General features: G+C 40.1%; 1 protein-coding gene across 2 annotated transcripts in view; it reads left to right on the top strand.

The window, feature by feature from the left end:
• Positions 1-22,217, top strand: part of sema3bl (sema domain, immunoglobulin domain (Ig), short basic domain, secreted, (semaphorin) 3bl) — a 107,874-nt gene that overhangs the window by 79,980 nt on the left and 5,677 nt on the right. Inside the window, exons 6-15 of one of the 2 annotated variants that reach the window (XM_074681210.1) lie at positions 1,016-1,132; positions 3,342-3,484; positions 4,918-5,032; positions 5,263-5,332; positions 5,545-5,689; positions 14,696-14,927; positions 15,092-15,183; positions 15,343-15,384; positions 15,474-15,699; positions 20,334-20,461. In XM_074681210.1, coding sequence (XP_074537311.1) covers positions 1,016-1,132; positions 3,342-3,484; positions 4,918-5,032; positions 5,263-5,332; positions 5,545-5,689; positions 14,696-14,927; positions 15,092-15,183; positions 15,343-15,384; positions 15,474-15,699; positions 20,334-20,461 — 1,310 coding nt within the window. Of the gene's footprint in view, positions 1-1,015; positions 1,133-3,341; positions 3,485-4,917; positions 5,033-5,262; positions 5,333-5,544; positions 5,690-14,695; positions 14,928-15,091; positions 15,184-15,342; positions 15,385-15,473; positions 15,700-20,330; positions 20,462-22,217 lie in introns of both variants that reach the window. The other variant, XM_074681209.1, reaches the window with a different exon arrangement.

A 22,217-nucleotide genomic window follows, 5' to 3' on the forward strand; every position in this document is an offset into this window, starting at 1 on the left:
GCAACATAGTGAAAATCACATGAACACAATCATGTGGGTGAAAACCCCCTCGTTTGGACAGCTCCTTTTACACACAGCTCGCCATTTTATCTCTGAATTAGACAGAGCCAGAAATAAATACGATACAGCCTGAAGGATAGAGTGAGGGATGGTGGGAGTCTAATTCATCAGCTGTCAAAGCAATACGTTTCCCACTCTTGAAATACGGGAGTTTCTTCCAACAATCACAAATCTTAATAGACTCTGTCATCAGCAATTACGGACAGTAGGTGTGACTGTTGATATTTGCTAGGACAAACATCAGCCTGTTTGTGTTCTGTCTAGAGGCGTCTGCGCTTTTATTGTTGCAGCTAAAGAAGATAAGTTAATTTACAGCCATGAGATCACTGACACAGTCTGAGTGTGCAGAGTATTTTCAGAATTGTTACGACAGTTGTGTTTTAAAAGGAATGAAAAACAGCTTGGAAATGACGTCACATTAATCGCCATCATTAAGAAGGTGATGAAGTTATTTTGGTCTGAGGTTTCAGTCTCATCTGAAGACAGATGACCCAGACTGACTTCACTGATGTAATGTGGCAGCAGAGCTTTGACACAGAAAATATTTCATTTTCATTTGCACCGATGTCAAATTCCAGAGTTGCTGAAATTCAAAATGAGCCCGTGTTGACGGTGTGGGTCCCCGTGGAGGAGGCACAGCTCCGAGTGTGTTTGAGTTTAGGTTTCAGGTTACACTCTGTGTGTTTTATATAGGATTTGTTTGATTTCCTTTTCCCTCTGCCCTCGTTTCCCTGAACCACAAAATCTTTCTCTGTCACCTTTGATTTCCTTTCAGGTCTCCTTTTTTCATAGAGTTCCTAATCTTTTCCCTAATCTTTTTTCCTGTTCACTGCTGCTCCTTGTTTGCATTCTCATAACCTTTTCTCACTTTTTTCCTCTTTTTTTTGTAACTTGACACTTCTCTTTTTCTCAGTGTATGATTAACTTTACCACCCTCCTCCTCCTCTTCCTACAGGTGGGGAGCTGTATGCAGGACTGACAGCAGACTTCTTGGGCAGAGACTCTGTGATCTTCAGGAGTATGGGAGGTCGCTCCACTATGAGGACAGAGACCGACCAGAAACTCCTCCATGGTAACACCACTGTTCTGTTTATCTGTCCCATTAAACAGATATGTTACTGGAAAGTAGACATTGTTCCCCATACAAGGACTGTTTCTGGTCCTGTTGGCTGGAGTATAAAGAAAGAGTTCATTGAAAAATTAACAAAAAGCTGGAATTGGAGGCAGGAAACTGGCTGAGGAAACTCTGGCTCTGAAGTCAGTGGACTGGTAAAAAGCAGCACTGCACACAAGACAGATAATCTGGAAGAGGAGTGCAGTGAGAATCCGGCTTTTATACTGAGGCTGATGAGCTGAGTGGAAACAGGTGTGCTACATCAGCTGGAGAGCAGGGAGGTAGCCACGCCCCCTGCCACACATGCTGAGCAGGAGGACAGAGAACAGAACAGGGAGGGAGAGGGAACACAAGGACACATTTACATTTGTGGACTCAGATTTTTTAATGTTTGATGTCACAGGTTAAAAGAATTTATGCTTTAACAATTCTGGGTTGTTAAGAATAATGGCGATAAAAGCCATCAAATGTTTGGATGCAGTTTGAATGCAGTGAGTTGCACAGTAAAAATGTACAAAATTTTTTGCAGTCAATGAATCCTCATTTTTATTTTATTAGCTCAAGTTTTTACTTTCAAAAGATTTCAATTTTTTGGTACGGCTTTTGAGATGTTGAATGACTTCAGTCTTATGTTTAAGATTATCACACAAAAAAAATATGTTCCAGTTTTTCAAGTCTTTCTTTTCACAATGTCATACCAGGGATTTTCCCACGTGACAATTTCCCAGTCGTTGTGACTTGGGATGGGTACTTTTCACATATAGCCGCGTTTCCACCGAGCAGTCCAGTTCGGTTCAGTACCGTTTGGTACAGTTAAGCCTGATCCCGTTTGCGTTTTCACTGCAAACGGTGCCCTCTCGTGATAGGTGGCGTGTAAGCCGGATGCCAAAAGGCAAAGGCAGAAAGCTGTTAAACAACATGTCGCTGTAGCAGCGCAACACAGTGTACCTCTCTAATAAATTTAAAGGGGATTTAAAGTTATATTTTTTCTCAAACCGTAAAAGTGCATAGATTTCAGTGATATCTAATTTTATTCTGAAAATATTTTCCCACAATAACCCAATACTATAAAATTGGCCGTTAATTTTTTAATGAATTGATTAATACCAACCATATATTTGCACCACAACTTATGATGTGTTTGATATGCAGGTGATGCAAGGTCCTGTGCCTGCATCACCTGTGATTGACAGGTGACATCACCTAACTCAGGTCAAGTGATTGCACACTGGTTTAACCCATAGACTATAAAACGTGGATGAAGCATCTGTGACGTCACCCGTCTGTTCCTGAAACCGTGAAATGAAGCCAGACCGCAGACGCAGCCACATTCGCTGGCTGTGAGTTTTTTTCGAGTAGCTACAGGGCACCCTGTGGTCACGTGATCTGAGCTGTACCTCTGATTTGACAATCAAACGATCCTAATAACTTTTTAACCACAGAGACAGATGCCTGCTTTTTAGACCCAAGCTGTTTTTTTGAACCAGGCTGTAAATATATATTTTTAATGCCATAGAAGTCTGTTTTTATGTGTGTACATGACCTCTGGTCTTTCTGCAGCCAGCCTTGAGCGGGACTTTTAGCACTTCTGGATAAGCTTCATTTTTACTTACTGGATGTTGCCCCTTGGTTTAACCTGGTAAAGCTAACTAAGTGCTAACAAACCTCATCACATGGTTAACAGAACAGTGACATGTCTAATTTACAGTGACAGCAGTATGGCTGTAGAAATTAACTTTAACTAGCAGCAGATGGCTGCACCTTAGCTCAGCCACAAACTTATGACCTGCATTTTTTGCACTGCAGTGATACAAACTGCAAAAATCATTTAGCACAATTGTAATTCTGCCTCCTGGGCTTTAACTGTAAAGGCGACAGTCAAAGGCACATCCCTCGTCAACAAAGCATGTTTATCCATCAGGGCGAATGAGCTAGGTTCTGCTATGAGGAGAATATCAATCATTAGGATTAACTTTGCTATTTTTGCAATCAATAAATTACATTCTGAGGCCAAGTCATGGCTTATGGTGGATTTATCGTTATATCAATGACACAATCTGGACCTTCTTTTTGCCGAGTGTCTTTAGATATCATTTCCCATTAACTGGTGCTCTCCAAACAGACTTGATTGATTATTTGTTGATTCATTGTACCTCTCACTTTTTAGATCCTAAGTTCATCGCTGCTCACCTCATCCCAGACAACGACGACAGAGACAACGATAAAGTGTATTTCTTCTTCACTGAGAAAGCATCAGAGGCCGGGGACAGGGAGGGGGCCATACACACACGAGTTGGACGAGTGTGTGCGGTGAGACACTTGAACTGTTATGTGTTTACATTTCATTTTGAATGCAGCACATTTTGATATTTCTACAGAATATTTGTACAGCTTGTTTGGTGCGGGGTTTTTCCTTCAGCTCAATGAAAATTCAAACACACAACCTCAGGAAATATTTTTCTTAGCAGAAGCACATCCACCCTCAATCCAGTCAGCAGGAGCTCACAGAGAGATAAAGAGATGATCTGAATACACAAAGAGAAGAGGAGTGAGAACAGATGGTCACAGGAGCGTGACATGTCTTCATGGCCACACAAGATTCAAGTGAAAGGAATGAGACATCTGCAGAGATGGTTCAGTCCAAGCTGTAGTGGTCCTTATGAAGCCAGGGGACTCGTGGGGTTTCATTTTCTGTGGGTGATTCCACCAATGAAGGGTTTTTAGATTTTCTTGGTCCGTAAGTCCAATTGACCTATGAGCTTAAACTGAAGTTGTCTTGAGAAGAGTTTAATCAGAACATTATTACAAAGCAAACTGGAGCTTATAAAAAAAAAGAAACTTGATTTAAAGACAAAAAAAACGTCTTGAGTTTTGGTTACATTCATTTTCAGAAAGGTTCTGGATTTCATGGGGAGGTAACTGTTCCAAACCCTCTCGTGTAAAAGACAAACGTCTTTGGGAGTGATCAAATATTTATATTTCCCCGTAGGGCCGTGAAGGCATCATGATATCCAGAATCTTATGAGTCCTTTCCCCTTCCAAAGCACACACAGCTGTCGAATTGTCAAACTGATCCCCATCTGCTCTGCGAGTTCTCCCACATTATTCACGCATTGCTTTGTGCGCTGTGTGCTGCGAGTGCAGGTACGGCATGAAAGAATACACTCAAACACTGAATACGCTCACACTTCCAAAGACAGCTGCAGGATTTCCTCCGAGACTGTTTCACTGTGCCAGAAAAGTTTGCACAAAGCATAAAATCCCACCTAAACCTTCAAATTACAACGTTGTCATACATTTCTCCATCTCTCCTCTTTCTTTCCATCTGTTTCTCTCTTTCTGTCCCAACAGCACGTTTAGTTTTTTCTTCCACAGCCGCTTACAAGTTCTCCTACTATTTCCCTGTAGTTGCAGATTATCATCACTCATACTCATCACCTACATCAGCTGCTTTTTCCAATACTGCTGCTGTCTTGTTTTCGGTATAAAACGCATAATCAGTTGGTTTTAATTAAAAATGAATGTCTGTACTGGCACTGAGTGACACATTGTTTGCAGAATTTTTGAAAACATAAAAAATTAACACCCTGTTTCACTTTCTTCCAACACCCTTCAAGTTGATTTAACCTCAGAGCTGATCGTACATCATCGTACGCTGCAGCCCAAAGCCAAAAGCCAAAACAATAAAAGTGCACTTTTGGAGTTGAATACACTGTTTTATGGATGTTTCTTTCTTTTCCCAGAATGATGTTGGAGGCCAGAGAGTGCTGGTGAACAAATGGAGCACTTTCATTAAAGCCAGGCTGGTGTGCTCCGTACCAGGACCCCATGGCATCGACACACACTTCAACCAACTGGGTGAGAAAAATACAGAGCGATATGAAAGGCCATATATGTCACATACATACACACACACACACACACACACACGCACACACACACACACACACACACACACACACACACACGCGCGCACACACACACACACACACACACACACACACACACACACACACACACACACACACACACACACACACACACACACACACACAGTACACCTGATGTTGTGTTTTTCTGTGGAACAGAGGATGTTTTCCTGCTGAGGACGAAGGATGAGAGGAACCCAGATGTGTATGCCATCTTCAGCACCATCAGGTGAGTAACCATGGAGGGACAGTCAAAGATGTGCTACCTCATATGGATTGTAATTAAATATTGATGAGCAGACAAAATTAGCTTTGAATAATGTTATTTAGTTTTATGATTGCAAGTTTAACTGAATCTGCCCATCATTTTTATGTTAAATCCAGACAAAGCTAAACATGTTTCATGTTTATCGGTACATCTCTTCCTCTTTTCATTCACAGTAACGTGTTCCAGGGATTTGCTGTGTGTGTCTATCGAATGTCTGACATCAGAGAAGCCTTCAATGGACCGTTCGCTCACAAGGAGAGCCCTGACTACCAGTGGGGAGCTTATGAAGGCAGGGTTCCTTACCCAAGACCTGGTGTGGTAAGTGAACTCTCTTCAAGTGTCTCACCTACAACCATTTATTTAATCTTGTGGTGTGTGTTGGCAAAGGGTGGCACTGGTCCAACCTTGAAATCTGATTGGCTAGTCCCAGGAGCCAGCCTGAAACACTCTAAGCTATGATTGGCTATTTACTTTTTAAGGGGTGGGAGTCATGTTGAAATCAACTGGCTGACTGTACCTTTTTTATGTTTTGATGAGGCATATTTTCCTCAGTGAGTTAATTCATTTCAGACCTTTTTGAGCCCTCAAAGTGCAAACTAAGAAGATTTCCTTCATTATTCCTTTCAGTCTTTTTATGTCTTGAATCAGAGGACAGGTCAGTGGATATGCCAAGAAACAGGGTGAGAGTGAAATGAGGCCGCAAGCTGGACTCTAGACCTGACCTGCCAGGCCATATCTGTGCTCCAAGCTAAGACAACTTAGTGTTAGTGTGTTCTCTTTTGTTTAGACAATTATGCACAGGAATATTACAAATTCAACATTTTGCTGATAGTTGTTGAAGTAGATAGCCAAAAAGGTAAAACTTCACCCTGCGCGAAACAGTGCGAAACAGTGAGAAATGTGAACGCAACGATGTACAAATGACATCACATCATGTAAATTAGATGGATATTGCTTTTCAGTCTGTCAAATTAAAAAAAAAAGTATAGGCCTGATTTATGAGAAAGGTAACTCTGAATCACTTCTGCTGTGATCTGATGCTCTATGGAAAGTAAAATTAACTCGACTTCCGGCGGGGTGGGTGCCTCTGTTGGGAGGGTGGGCTGCCCCCCTATACAATGATAGAGGAAACACAGGTCAGGAGTGAGCCTTGTGTGCAGCCTGTTCACTGTCAGGCCAGCTACCAAGAACACTCGCTCAGCAGGGACAGACGTGCCAGGTATGGCCAGGTATTTCCGTGCAAGGTTTGCCACTCTTGGAAACCTGCCTTCATTTACCTTCCACCATACTGCAGGACTTGCGTCAGGGAGTGGTGGTGGACCTTTAAGAAAGCTGACCACTTCTGTTCGTTTGTCTTTGTGTTGTTGTTGTCAGGGGTCTGCTTCTCTTTTGTGCATCAAGGACGTCTGGCGCCAACTGCGCCCTCATGCGGGGTGGCGGGGAATTACAGGTTAAAAACGTGATTAATTGCAACGAATTTATTTTAATTGAGTAATTTCTTATCGATAATCGATTAATTGTTTGCATCCCTGGTACATGCAGATACCTGGGCAGGTCCTGCGTTTTGTCATTGTCTTATTTTTACCACTCCACTTAAAGAAGTCATAGCACCCCCCCTGCAAAAAGGACAAATTTGGCATTATCTCTAAGAAGATGTCGCACCAATGAAAAAAAAACAGGACTTTATCTTCTGTCCAGGACTTCCCAGTGCTGTATTTTTTTCATTATTATTTTCTTTCCGTAGCATCAGATCCTTCATAACAAAAACACAGCACACAAGCACACATTTTCTCCCCTCTTTTTGACTCCCCAACCCTTCACATCACCTCTGCACGCAGGTCAATATACATGTACAGCCCGGAAAAAAGAGGCCATAGAGGCCATGGCGGTGGAGTGCATTGCCTATTGTTTTCTCTGTAACATTTGTACATGCTGCCTCCAAGTCTTTCTGGAGCACTTTCAGGGTGGTCCTTGGCTCGTTGAGTACTCTTCTGTCTATCTTTCTGACTCCCTGGTCAGAAATCTTGCAAAGAGCTCCTGTGCGTGGCCTGTTGATGGTAAGGTGGTGCTTCTTCCACTTGTGAATAATGGCCCCAATGGTGCTGCTCTTTGCCTTTACCCATCATGAGGTGTGTTGTATTTAACTGCTTGGCAAAAAACAACCTTTTTTATAGGACCATCAATTTGCTCTAGCCCAGCTGATGTTGGTTTGCACTAATTTAAAGTTTAAGTAATAATTACTGAAAGATTTCAGGTGGTATGGTGCAATTCCTTGCCAAAGTATCCAGCCTTCCATGGTGTGTTCAATACTTATTTCCTTTGTTATCGCACTTAATTCCACATAATCATTATTTATGGACTTGAATGTCATGATTTCTTCTCACGTGTGGATTGTTTGAGTTAATACCAATGTCTGGTAGAAATTTTGTTTGAATTGCATCTTTGGAAATAAATGTGATGAGAAAAAAGTTGATGCGTTCAAAACTCATTTTACCCACTGTATATATAAGATTTGATAAGAACTTTTTAGTTTCGGTTCAAAGTAAAATAAAATGACAGCACATTTAACCTTTTTTTTTTTGATTAACAAATTTAAAAAGTGGGAAATAATATTATGTACTGTTCTTCCTTACTTATAGTGGAGTGATTCCTTCTGCTAAACGGAACTGCAGACAAATTTTTCTAGGTCGTAACAAAGAAAAAAATAACACTTAGTAGGAAGTAGAATATACTCTTTTTGTCTATAGATTTCTAAAGAGCTTTACATTGCATGTTATATTCATATTTAAGTCATTCTACATTTCTTCAAAACAGTCACATATGAATCATGGTCCATGACTGGGCACAGAGGATAGCAGGACTTTAGCTGTGTGTCAGTGTGCTCAGGCTCAGTGCATAGCTTAGCCGTAACAGAGGGAGAAAAAAGCACCCTTACGAGTAGAAAAGTGATCATCAAATAATAAATGAGCTGTGGAAGTTTCCATATCAGTAAAGCAAACTACTGTTTGTGAGAGTGCAGCTGTGCTGAGCATACACAGTGCAGAGCCTCGTCCTGGTTTACATCCTGACTCTCTGAGGAGACCTGCCATGTTCTCCAAACCAGATCACTGTAAATTAGACATGTTTTACACACAAACACACACGTGTAAAACACACTCACATTGCACATGTAATTTCCCCTCATTACAGGGAGAGTGCACTGAGGCAGAAGGAATATGAATAATGTGAGAACAGACACCTCTGCAGCTGAATCCCTGATTAACACAAATGTTTTGGCCTAAAAACTGAGTGAGGATGAGAAGGAGGAATGGGAGGCAGAGAGGAAACAGGGGGAAGAGGACTGCAGAGAGAAAGAGGCACAGAAGAAGCAGAAAAGGGAAGACGAGAGAAGTAAAATATGGATCAAAACTCATCTGATGAATGACAGCTCTGAATCCTGGCTGTATGTTTAGCTCAAGTTAAAATATTTATTCATTTCAGTCACAAAACAGTTTAAAATTCATGATAACGACCTACTTTTTCTTGTTCTTGAGGAGAACTGTGAAATTCTTTTTTATCAGTTTGCTGGATTTTTGAACAGATTTAAGCTTCATTCGGCCCACTATCCATCACATCACCTCACTCACCTGTCAAAACTCGCCTCAGGATGAAGCTTTAAAGTTCAGTTTTATGTTCCAAAGAGTTCATCTGAGAGGGATTCAGTGGTTTTATCCTCTCAGGATATTTATCCTGGATTGAGGTATTGCAGCATATTGTTTGAATTTGTGTCAGAACTCATTCTTTCATGGGGGAAAGGATGAGGTAGTTGCTTCATTTTAGATTTACTCAAGCTTTGATAGTAATCGTACCTGGACTTAATTATTCAGTCTCAATCAGATATGAGCTCTGTGATGTGTTAGCTGCCTGGGTCCCTGCTGACATCCATTTTCATCAAAAAGACCTCATGTTTGACACTAAGATGTGAAACTTTTAGGTTGTAAAAATTCAAATTGCTTATCCTTGCATCACTTTATCCACCTGGGTTGATTCTTTTGGACTGATTCCTGACTTTAAAATCACATTCCTCTGTTTTAAACCAGCTATATACCAGCTGTGTTTCAGCTTTGTTCATAGAGGTAAAAGCAGTCTGATCCCTGGCCCCTGCAGACCACATGTTGTAGTGTATTTCACCGTGACACTTAGCTTCATACTCGTTGTTTCTGCCCCATTAGCCTCAGGATTGCTATCTGCCTATACTGGTTTGAGATTAGATGTAAAATGTAAGATGGGCTCTCATGGTTTGGATTACTTTGTAACGGTTGGTAACATCAAAACACATTCACCAGCTCTGCTGCTGGTGCCTGGATTGCAAGACAGAATCAAATGCTAAAAATGTCCTTTGCTGTGTAGCCAAGTGGTTCCAATTCAGAGGTTGGGACCCCTGGGCGGTTGTAAAACAATGACTCCAGGGGCATAGTGTAAAAATATAAACAAGATAGGTGTCAAATTTGATGTTAAATTGTGCAAGCAGAAAGTGTTAGATCTGTTTTACACTTTTTCTGTTGCTCCAAGCCCCTTGAGGTGACTAATCCAGGATAATTCCTACCTGAATATCCCTTTGGGATAAATAAAGTATTTTTTCATTTCATTTCATTTCGTAACAGTGCTAGGGTCAGATTGATTTCGGTAACACAGCAATATGTGCATATAGGTAGTCAAACTTTCTATAGATCAACTAAACCAATGGGATTGAGTGGACCTTCTAAGTGATTTTTAAAAGTGTGACTTCTACATATATGCCTGATCGTAATATACAGTTTAAAATGAGATTATCAGCACTAATATAGGTTATTTATAAATGGTATTTCTCAACTTCCCAATCAGGGTGGACAGGACTGGACTGAAGGCTGAAACACGGGCTAAAGGCTAAAACACAGGTTAAATTGTTTGTGATAATGTTTATTCCAAACCACATGTAGCCGTTGGGAATCTATCAATAGCATAAAGAGTGAGGTTATGTTAGCTCTGCTTGGTAGATGACTGGCAGGACATAGGATTTACTAACGCTACAAGTTACAGATACATCTCATATAGCTGGCTACTAAACTACAGTACAAACTTACAAAGTTTGCTTGTTGTCACATTTCAAATAACAGTGCTAAGTAGCTGTTAATAAATACATGACCTTGTTGTGTTGTCTCCAGTATAAGTTGTTTTAAGCAAAGAAAAGAGGCATTAAAAAGATCTGATCTCCATTCATGTTTCAAAACAAACACACGACTTAAGAGTCATGTCATCATGATAGTATGCACATGCAACCCCGGCCAAAGGTGTCACTGCATCCCACTTCAAACTGATAGTCCTCACAGTCCTTTTTCAGTATCTTTATTTTACTGTATCACTGTTGTTTGTTTTTGGATTGGGGTATTACCAAGGCCTTTTTGGGGGGGGGGGGGTTGTCTGTTTTTTTAATTAGCCAAGTGCATTATCACAGTTGGGGTTCACTTGTCTCCAGCACGGCTATTTTGTAGGTCACTAGCTAAAAAGTCTGGAGCCCTTGGTGGAGCCTACAATTTGGGATGCTAACAGCAGCTGATGTTTTGCCCAAGCGTCAACAGGCAAAAGTGGAGTGTAACAGAATTCTTCATGGATTAAATTGATCTAATGTGTGCCATCACACTGCCCATCTCATTTTTGCTGTTAAGAATTAACCACTGTGGCGTTTTGGCCAATCAGAATCAAGTATTCAATACAGCTGAGTAATGGAGATACTGTAGTGATAGATAGTTTGACATCTTTTGGGTTTTCAAATGTCAATATAGTAATATATAATAAAATGTGATTGCACACCTCCACATCAAACATTGTATCCTCTGTTCTCTCATCATTATTTTAATTATTATTTCGTTTTTCCACAATTGTTCTCTATCTTTGTTTTATTCCATTTTTCTCTGTATTTTTTGTATATTTGTATATTGTATATCTTGACTTTCTCTGTATTCTATTTTACGGAATTTACAGCAAGTAATTCTGTATTATTTCCTTGTTTACTGTTGCACCAACACACCAAGTAAAATTCCTTGTATGTGCAAATGTACTTGGCAATAAAACTTGATTCTGCTAAGAATCTACTTTTTGGGGATCTTAAGCATCCCTGGAATATTAGCTAAACAATGCACAGCAATGCTGGCAGAGAGGAGAGAAGTTTTTGTGTGATTTACACCTCAGCCAACCTTCTCTTTAGGGACATGATTTGATTTAAGGCTTTGGATACAGGCTGCTGTGTTTAACTCTGCATGTGCAATCACTCAGATACATGGTAGCGATTGGTTTGAATACATCTGCCAAGTACCCAGCAAATCTCTTTCACATCTAGTCCCACTTGGCACTGGGTTGACGTGCTGCGCACAGTTTGGATGAGTTGATGATAGATTTTGGAGTGATTCCAGTCAGAATTTTATATGCTGTGCAAACAGATGAGAAACAGTTCAGCAGGAAGTGTCAAACAGACTGTCATTTTCGGGATGTGCTTGCATGATCTGTGTGTCAGCTCCAAATTTCATCAGAAACAAACACTGTAAGGAGAGAATGCTTGGACTTGATTTAGAATCATATATGATCCCTCCATGCACATGTTTCTCATTATATTTGATCAGACTGTAAACAAACTTGCATTTTTAAGGAAGAATTTGAAGTCAGCTAGTTTCAGACTTCAGCTTGGATCCACACACACACGCTTCACACCTTATGGGAAACATTATAATTATTGCCATTTGGTAAACCACACTCTGAGGAATGTTCCATTAAATTTCGATGGTCTTGCATTTTGAGTCAGCACAGTTCAGATCTTCCTCTGGAACTGAATCCAGACCATTAAAAGGTTATTGCATGGATCAGATTCTGTTGTGATAAGCAAAGCAGCAATATTTTTACCATATGGATGTCTGGAATTGCAATATCAGGCTCTGGGATTTATCCAAAAACCCTGGTTTGAATGAATCCTCAAAGAATATTTTCTGTGTACTAAACTCAATATCAATCTATCCTGTTTGGAACTACACTCATATTTGGCCAATTTTCAGCCCCATTAGTTGTACATATGCTTTCATTTAAGCCAATCTGTAGATATTTTAAGTCAAACCATCCCTCACTCTCACAAAGTGATTAAAGTTGCTGATCTCTTTTAATTCTGTTATTAACATTGTTCGGCATGCAGCTACATTCCAAAAGCATGTGCACAGTAGATCGGCCACAGTATAGCACAAATGATGTGGATTTTGTTTTTTTTCACATTTGAATTTTAGCCTTTATTATTGACAGCTTGTATATATCAATGTTATACTCAATATGTGCTTGTAGGCCCCAAATAAGACTGATTATAAATCTGAATCCATTAAAAAGAAATAATTTCCAAAGTGCACATTGTATATCCATAACACTGTTTAGACCAAATGTATGATGAAAAGAAAAGTTGCAGTGTTCAGTGTGTTCAGTGGCATGGTGCAATGTAGTTTGCTGGAGAAAGTTGAAGTAAAGGGATTGAGTTTATGGGGCTGTGAGTGATCACCACCTCTGTCTGGGGTTTAGTTGGGGACTGGGATCCAGGGAGAGGTTGTTTTTTTTTTTCAGAGCATTTCTTCCTTGTTTATTTAGGTACTCATTAGCTTTTAAATTATCAAGACCTGTAGTAACTTTTTTTCTGGCGCTTTGGGCCTCCTGCAGGCCTCGTTGGGACAGACCCCTGATTCTTCTGCCTAAACACTTCATCACTGAATTTTCTAATACCTTGATGTTAGACTATTGAGGAAGAAGACGCAGCATCTAATCAGCCAAGGAGTTCAGTCAGCCTGAATTGAAAACTTTATTCAAATCAAGCCATCTTGAACAAAGTGATCCCCCTAGGTCCTCTAAACCTCTAAAGACTCTAAAGCAAGTCGGAAGCAGCTTCTTTAATTTTCTGGTGTTGGGCTCTCCAGATGATCTGCAAGACACTCCTTTCCTCAGTACAGCGTGTTGATTGGCTGTTCTTTTCTGAGCAACAGAAGCTGTCCTTCTTGGGTCCACATTTTGGAAGGTGTGCATCAGTAGCCAGTTTGGAGTTCATAACAGAAACTCCTGTTGCATCCTGAATTAGAGTAGGCTCAGGTTCAGTTTCCTCAGACGTTTCCATGTAATTTGTGTCATAGCTGGCCTTGGACCTGCATGTCATAGCCGACACTTCAGGAGGGAGAATGGTGGGACATGATGATGTCTTCATTTGTCAGTCAGAAAGAGAAAATCTTTAAATGTGAGAATGTTACTCAAAATCCAGAGATCCTTTAAGGTCTTATTGATCTACACAGCAAAATTACAACATTCAGCAAGCTCATCCATGGGGCAGTGTCCAGCTTCATCCTCTGTACTCTAGAAGACATTGAAAGCAACGTCTGTCACCTGTAATTCTGTTATTAACCATTCTGTTAATCCTACCCTAAAGCTGAGAGGGCAGGAGGGACAACTGGCAGCTAAGTTTAAACTGATAGACATTCTTTAGTATAAGTAAGATGCTGTACAATTCTTGAGTTTTTTGTATTGTCCCTTAACAAAATAATACAACACACTCACCGTCTGCATCCTTCTTTTATAAAAGAGGTAAAAAGAGTCTGACCTGCTTTCAGAGAAGTAACAAGCTAAGAAACGAAACACTTAATACACATAATAGTTTTGGCCATCAGCAGGGACAACACATTCAATTAGGTCTGACGACTGCAGCTGGAGTTTTTACCATTACTTTCTCATAATGGCATTAGACAAGTAGACAGTTTAATTGAAAACTCTCCGTGACAAAAAAAAACTTGGCTTTTTTCAAGGAATTTATGATTTCAGTCTTGGGTAAACCAAAAGGTCACTGATGCGCGTGAATGCGTTTATTTGGGTGTGTAAATGAGTTCATTGGATGGTGTTCAGCCCTTTTAATGATCTGAGTTAAACAGTTTCTCAGCCAAGAACAAGCACAATTCTTTTCTCAATGACACAAAATGAAGATTTTCAACAAACACCTAATTATTTTTTTCTGTGGAGCTGAAATCTACAGCCAAATCTCTACTACAACAGTTTTAGACCCAAACCAGCATTTTAAGGCTCAATAAAACTACTAATGAGAGCTTTTTGAGGAGACATCAGGAAAAAATGCCACCATTCTTGTAGAAAGTATGCCTACAGTGGTCAGAACATAGCATCACTGAGGGAAACGTCTCAAAGTTTCCTATTTGTTTTTTTCCTCTTCCAGTGTTGCATCATTTTTTGGACAAAGATTCCACCAAAGTTGTTCTCTATTAATAATCATCACCCTATCTATCTCTCCAGTGCCCGAGTAAGATCACCAACCAGCCAGGCAGAGAGTTTGGCAGCACTAAGGACTTTCCAGATTCAGTTCTGCAGTTTGCACGCAACCACCCGCTGATGTGGCGACCGGTGTTTCCAGCTCTGCGCCAACCTGTGCTCGTAAAGGCAAACATTCCTTACAAGCTGAAACAGATCGTGGTGGACCGAGTCGAGGCAGAGGACGGGCAGTATGATGTCATGTTCATTGGAACGAGTGTGTGATTGTATTCCTCTCCAAACTTTAACACCTGAACTGTGCACGTTTCCAAATGGAGTTCAGATAAACTCCACTGAGCAGAGAAAACAACAATACATTAATGATATTTAGCTCCTGCTGAAACATTGTCACTCAGAGTTTGTGTTTCTCCCTTTTTTCAGACGTTGGCACTGTACTAAAGGTCATCGCTCTGCACAGTGGAAACAGTTTGGAGACAGAGGAAGTAACACTGGAGGAACTTCAAGTCTTCAAAGTGAGTTTTACACAGTTGTGTTTATAAGATCTTTTAAAACTTGTGTTATATTTGGACCAATGAAGAGTTCTTGGAAGAAAAGATGAATTGTTTCTGCTTTGAATTCTGTTTAAACCTTTTAACACTTTGACAAAACCTGCCGTGAATTCATTCCCCCAGGTGCCAACTCCAATTACATCAATGGAAATCTCAGTGAAAAGGGTAGGTTGTCATAAATATAACTAGTAGTGCTCACGCTAACATTGTAACATGAAGTGACAGTGACAGTCTTTCCCTCCTCTTTCAAACAGCAAGCCCTGTTTGTGGGCTCTCCAGCAGGTGTGGCACAAGTGAAGCTCCACCGCTGTGAGACATATGGCAAAGCCTGCGCTGAGTGCTGCCTGGCCAGAGACCCTTACTGCGCCTGGGATGGATCCCTGTGTTCACGATATATGCCAAACAGCAAACGGCGCTTCCGCAGACAGGACATAAGGCATGGAAACCCTACGCTGCAGTGTATGGATCAGAATCTGAGTGGTAGGTGTGGGTTGATGTGCTTTCTTTGCTCACCATTGGGGACAAAGTTTGCTGAGTGGCTATTTCCAACTGTTACACCACAGTTTTCCATTGATGCATTTTTTTTATGCAGGATAAACAAAGGAGAGGTGCTGGCCTTGTTCAAATTAACTTTTCGCCTAGCTTCAAATCATCATCATCATGTTAAGCTAGCAGCTGCTAGCAGTAGCTTTATAAACTTAAAAAAAAAGGTAAAGGAAATTTGTGTTTGATAGATTATTTATTTATTGTAACAATGTTTCTTGGCAACAAAACTTAAATCAAATTGTTTGTAAAGAGAGCTGTCTGCCACACTGTCCTGCAAACCTTAACAGCGAATCCATAGAAGAGAGCCTGGGGTTCCTAAGCTCTGACTAGTAACCTGTTACAGTAATAATATTACTTTTACTTACGATGAGTAGTGTAAGGAATTACTCATCAGATTTCAGTAATAATGTTACAGTTATTCGCGCTAAAATAACTTGTTACTCCCTCACTGTTGTCAATGATTTTAAATACAAAGAGCTGCAGACTAATTTCATCAGGCACGTCAGCTGATATGCAAGGTAGACCACTTCACGGTTGCCAGGTATGTGTTTTTCCAGAAATGGGGTTTGTTTTTTTTGGCAAATGGGCTTTTTTTTTCAACTGTTGTCATACATACCTGGCAATCCTAGCTAGCTTGAAGATGGAGGGGTGCCCGTTTACCTTCAGCAGCTGGAGGTATGACCATAACTTTAGTTTTATCAAGAGGAAAGATGACAGCAACTCCTTTGTCAGATGTAAATTGTGTCCCAGTACTGGGTCTCTTTCAACCTAGATCAACTTTGACAGGATTTCAAAAATTGTGTCTGTCGTCCTCAGTTGAATTAGATTATTAGATGTGTATTTCATAAAGCATGTAGCTAGGATACATTCTCAGGCTGCTGGAAAAAAAAAGGCACCACTGAAGACGTCCATACAGAGATCATGTGCAAACTCAGAATCATGAGGGGAAAGGAAACAATTATCAATTTTGGAGGGGTGAAAAGAAAAGTTATATAATCAGGAGTGTTGGCAGGGTGTAGGGATGGATACCCAATGAGGAACTTTTAAAGGTACAGACCAAATTATGTCAAAAGTACTGGGTACCCTTTCATGTAAAATCAAAAGGTACCATGTTTAGGTACATCCTTGTGACTGTAAGGGAGTGGAAGAGTAGGTGATTTTCCGTACTGGACATGAACACACCATTGTAAGGTCATATATTGAAGAATACATATGTTAAATTGAAAAAATATATATATATTTAATTATGAAACAAATTGATATTTTTTATCATATAAACACAGAAAAGTACAGAAAACTGGTACTGTTCAGTACCGGTACCGATTGCCAGGTACCAGGTATCAGTACCATGTCATTTCAAATGTGACAGGTACCCATCCATAGGTGTAATAAGTAAAGAGTAACAAGTAATGAGTAAAAATTCTTCATACTTTTTTCAGTAACAGGCCCAACACTGGTGCTGACAAGATGTGGAAACCATCTTCTGAGGGTGTCGTCTTCTCAGAAAACCTTCTACCCACCTTCTTAAAAATGTGTCACCACTGAAGAAGAATTGTTACAGTAAAAAATAAAATGAAATAAAATAATAATAATAATCTACCAAACACAAATGTCTGGCAGATAGGGTTAGTGTGCTCTTTAGTTTACACAATTTAGATACTATGTAAGTTATAACAGGGATAAAAGGTTTAACATGCTTCACTTTTATTCAGTATTGACAACAGCCCATATTCAAAACTTGTAATAAAGACAATAAATGTTTTGTTAGACCTCTGATTGTCTTGTTTTTAGACTCAGCTCCTTTCCAAAAAGCATTTCTTCTTGTAACATCTGGACCAGGGCGGTGCTTTCCTTGCACTCTCTAAACTGTTTAGCTGTGGACGGGGAGTAGTCCATCGAGGCCCTGCTCTTGTGTAAACTGTTCATGAGTCCCAAACTCTCCATGTCCAGGGGGGATGCTGTTGGATATGTGCCAACCTAATGAAAATTGTCTGTGTTTGTGTCTGTAAGGGTCGGTGTATCCCTTTATGCCTTTCTCGGGATGAAAGCCAAAGGGTATTTACATGAAAAGTCAGACTTGGACAGGTCACTTTATCCAAACACTTTGAAACAGATGGTGTAAGGTGTAATAGACAAAAAATCATGTCAGCTCCTCAGAAACACACATCTGTTTAAACACTGCATATAAGGTACATGTAGAACACGCTGTTGTACTTGTTCACACCAGAACTTTAACCTTGTTGGATGATGTGAGATGTGATTTCAGGGTAATATACACTAAGACATCCTATAAACCTATCACCTCATTATTCCAAGCATGAAAAAGCATGTCTGTGTGTATTAGAGAGATAAAGAAGAACTGAGAACTCAAACTATCAGCCAGAAGTTATCATTAGAAAGGCGAGAACAAACAAAAGTAAGAAGACAAAATATTTGGAGGATTGGATGATAAGACAAAGGGGATCTGGAGGTGTGGTTTACAGAAGATCTGTGAGGATGTGGAGAGGCAGGAAGAAAGAATGTGTGCATGTGTTGGATTTGTACCAGCTCACCTGAGCACTGAGTTCTAATGCAGAGGTGTTGAAATGTGTCTCCCTTAAGGTCTTTGGAAGAACTCAGACTTTACAAGCTTCCTTTGCCAAGGTGTCAATCCCCAGAGGCATGTTTGTTTTCTGAGAGCGACCTGTCATCCCTACTTAAGACTTTTGATAGTTATTCTAAATATAAACTCACAAGATATATGAACTGTTGCCACATTCAACAGTTTGCAACTTGGAATGTAACATATCAGAGACATATTTGGGATAAAAGTCCTGGGAGAAAAAGTTTCATGTTTTGAGAAATTAACTATTCTTCCCTGAATTTGAAGGTAACAAACATGGTTTATCTTTGTCAAACATGAGAAACCCTTTTGGTTGTGATTTGTAACCTCACTAACAGCCCAGAAAGCTTTTTTTTTTAACAAGCTTTACCAAGAGTGTGTCTGTGTTAGTTTGGTGCTACAGTATTTAGATTGAATCATTCAGCAGAATGTTTGCCAACATGTGTTATCACAGCTATTTCAGATAAGCTAATGAAGCTATGCTCCAGAAGCTAACGTTATTAAAATATTGGCTTTTTGGACAACAGCTAACAATGATGCACGAACCCCCAACAGACAAAGCAACATGATGAACAACACAGCCAGGAGCAAATTTTAGGCTAGTGTTCAATTAAATATAGAAATGTGAAAGATAACTTCCTGCAAATTCACAATATGTTGCATCTAATACAATGTTAGCTTACCTTAGAACAGATGTCAATTTAAAAATGTTAAAATTGTCAATTTTATTCAAGTTGAGTTCATTTTGTGGTCAACTGCACAACTTTAACCCAAAGACACTTTTCTTGGCTGAGATGTGGCTTAGGAAAAGGTTAAAAAATACACCTAGCCTCTCAGGAAACCTTGTATCTGAGTTGCATGTACCGCATGAACAGTGTTTGACGATTTTTGAACCTAAAACCTCAGAAAAACCTCAGAAAACTCTACTAAAAATGACTTTCCATGATGTATTTCAATGGGAGTTCAGGCGGAGACTGTCAGTGTATGGGAATGGCTATACACACTCTGATTGGCTCTTCCTGTTTGAGGGTGGGACTTAGCCATAGGTCAGTTCTACTCTCTAAAGCAATCATTCCCAAAGTCTGGCTCCTGACCTAAAGGTGGGTCGCCAGAGATTTTTTTTGGGTCACCAGATTAGTTTTCAAAATGTTCACACCAAATTCATGCTCTCCTTAACCAGAAGAAGTCTCCCCTCGACGATTTGTTTACTGATAATTGGCTCCTCACACTGTCATATCTGGTTATGTTTTCATCATTAAAGGGTCAGCGCTACAATGTTTACTGTATTTGGAAACATGTTACTGTTTTTCAGAAGTCTAAAGCCATGAGCTGGTGCTACTCAAACAACCAAAGCCAAACCACTGTATGTTTCCTACTGTTTTACAGCACTCAGAGGAAAACGCTGTCACTGTGTCACCATCACACATACTTTGATCGTCAGTTTCCAAAAGAAAGATTTGAAGTCATATTTAAAACCTCTTTGAGTTTGAAAGTCTAAAGTCACTGCTGGATCTTGGACAGGCACCAGCTGCAGAAACAGGGCTGTTACAGCTTGTTACAGCTGTGCAGTGACGTCCCACTGAAAAAGAGGCATGGACAGATGCTGTTAATTTTATTCTGGATGAACATGGCATCTTAATATCTTTTCCTGAATATCACATGACTGGGATACAATTCTGAAAAGCAAGCAGGCTAACCTTTATCGTAAAAATGTGAGTATTTTCAGAGCTGAAATGCATTTGTCAAATATGTTAGGCCTGTTAGCAGGTACAAAAGATGTAAGATGCAGAAACATGATTAAAGATTCCTTTTTTACCCTGTCAATGATTCACAGATGACATATTTTGGTTTGGCTTGTTTCCCCAAAAATGTCACCTGAAAAAATTTTTTGGGAAACACTGCTCTAAAGCACATAAAAAAGTTAATATTTCATTCTCTGTCACTTGATTCCTTTTTCAACCAGAAGACCTTGATGTGACAGAGGACAGGGTGGTGTACGGCACTGAGAACAACAGCACCTTCCTGGAGTGTGTTCCACGCTCCCCACAAGCAACTGTTACCTGGCTCATCCAACGTGACAACCACAAGGAAGAGGTAAGATGATATGTCAATCTCTATCAGCTGTGAAATATTAACATTCCAGCCTGTCTTAATGTAGCTATGACAGGGGGAAGGTTGGGAAGCAAGACAAGGAAAGGAAACGAAAGTGTGCAAACGTTGGCTGTGGTTCCTACCTTTAAAAGTGAGCTTTAAGTGTGAATTTGGCACGTGGTTGACACATTTGACAGCCATTCGGCATGTGGCTGAAATTAAGCAGTTACATTTCAAAGCAAAGTGCACAGCCACTCGTTCTCTTGGATAAACAGTGAATTCTTTTCAAACCTTGACCACATGCCTCTGAAAGCTGGAGTGTCACTTAATGTCTGCCGCTTGCTCTGACTTAAACATGGTGTAGCAAAGTACTTAGAAAATTAAATTCCAGTGTTTATCCACACCCACAGTAAGCATTCATTTGTTTGAGGATATGTTTCTCCAAGCTTAGCTGAAAGCCTCAGCCAGCCGTGCACGTATTAAAGCATTACCACCCCTCTCCGTTTCCTTGCAAATAAACATTTGGCTGCCAATCTAGCTGATGCGGCTGCTGTGTTTGTGTTGGCGGGGAGGGAGAGTTGGACAAGCAGGGGAAAGGAATCTGAGGAAGGGGAAGGATCAGGAGGTGTATAGAGAAAGAAAGAGGTAAAATTGAAAGAAAGGATAACCTGGTGGAGAAAGAATGAAAAAAAAAGGAAAGGTACAAGTAAAAACTAACAGGGACTGGATTTCATGCTACATTCTTTCTGTTGGATTTCAGGCTGAGAAAACAGTACAAAGAGCCCTTTTTCTTTTCTCACACAGAAGAGTGGATCACATGCTCATTGGCCATGTTTCCCCTGATTCCTTTTTAAAGTTTGTTAGCGTCAGCCAGATGCATTAGCTGACTTTGCTGCTAACAAAGTGTAACTGTATCTGGTATTTTTCCTTTGAAGTGTTACAGATTTGGAGTTGTAAAATCATTATAGTTGGTTGTTAACTCTTTCCCCGCCATTGACGAGATTTCCCGTCAATAAGTGTTTTCACCATGTTTTTGGGTGGTGCGCTGTTGCGTATCTTGTGACTGACCATGCACTCCTGGGAGCTCAAAACAAACAAAGAAGAAGCTGCTGACCCAGGAAACAGAGTTACATTAAAGTTATAAATAGAGGTCGACCAATATGGGTTTTTTGGGGGCCGATGCCGATGCCGATACTTTCCAAATTAGGGCAGCCGATGCCGATATGCATAGCCAATTTTTCCAGTTTGATATTCAGGCCAATTGTTGAATAAATATATATTTATCACATTTTTGTGAAACGCAGCAATTTCTGAGCAACTAAAAGAAATCTATTACGACAAGTCGTGTCCAGTCCTCTGAACATTTGTTCAGCTTTCAAAACAATGAAATATTTTGTCTGAGTAAACACACAATGTAACAAGCAGTAGTAAACATTCACACTCTTCTTAAAATGTCAAAAAAGAAATTTAGACTTATTAATATAATTTGAACAAAAGTATGTCATGTATCCAAGTGGTTCCACAAGTTTGAGGTGCTCATCTTTTTTGTGCCTGATCAAAATTTGCGTCATTTTATACAACGGATCAAAAATCGGCTTTTTAAAAGAAAATATGGCCAATGGCCGATAGAGACAAATGTCCAAATATCAGCCCGATATATCGGCCGGCCGATTTATCGGTCTACCTCTAGTTATGAATCCTATATCCTGAATGTTTTCCCCACATCCACATAAAGAGGATCGGTGAAAGTGTTTATAAA

Source organism: Halichoeres trimaculatus, unplaced genomic scaffold (genome assembly GCF_033239565.1).
Source record: "Halichoeres trimaculatus isolate MK-OKI-2021-1 unplaced genomic scaffold, fHalTri1.1 fHalTri1_scaffold_11, whole genome shotgun sequence".
In the NCBI taxonomy this organism is placed as follows: domain Eukaryota; kingdom Metazoa; phylum Chordata; class Actinopteri; order Labriformes; family Labridae; genus Halichoeres; species Halichoeres trimaculatus.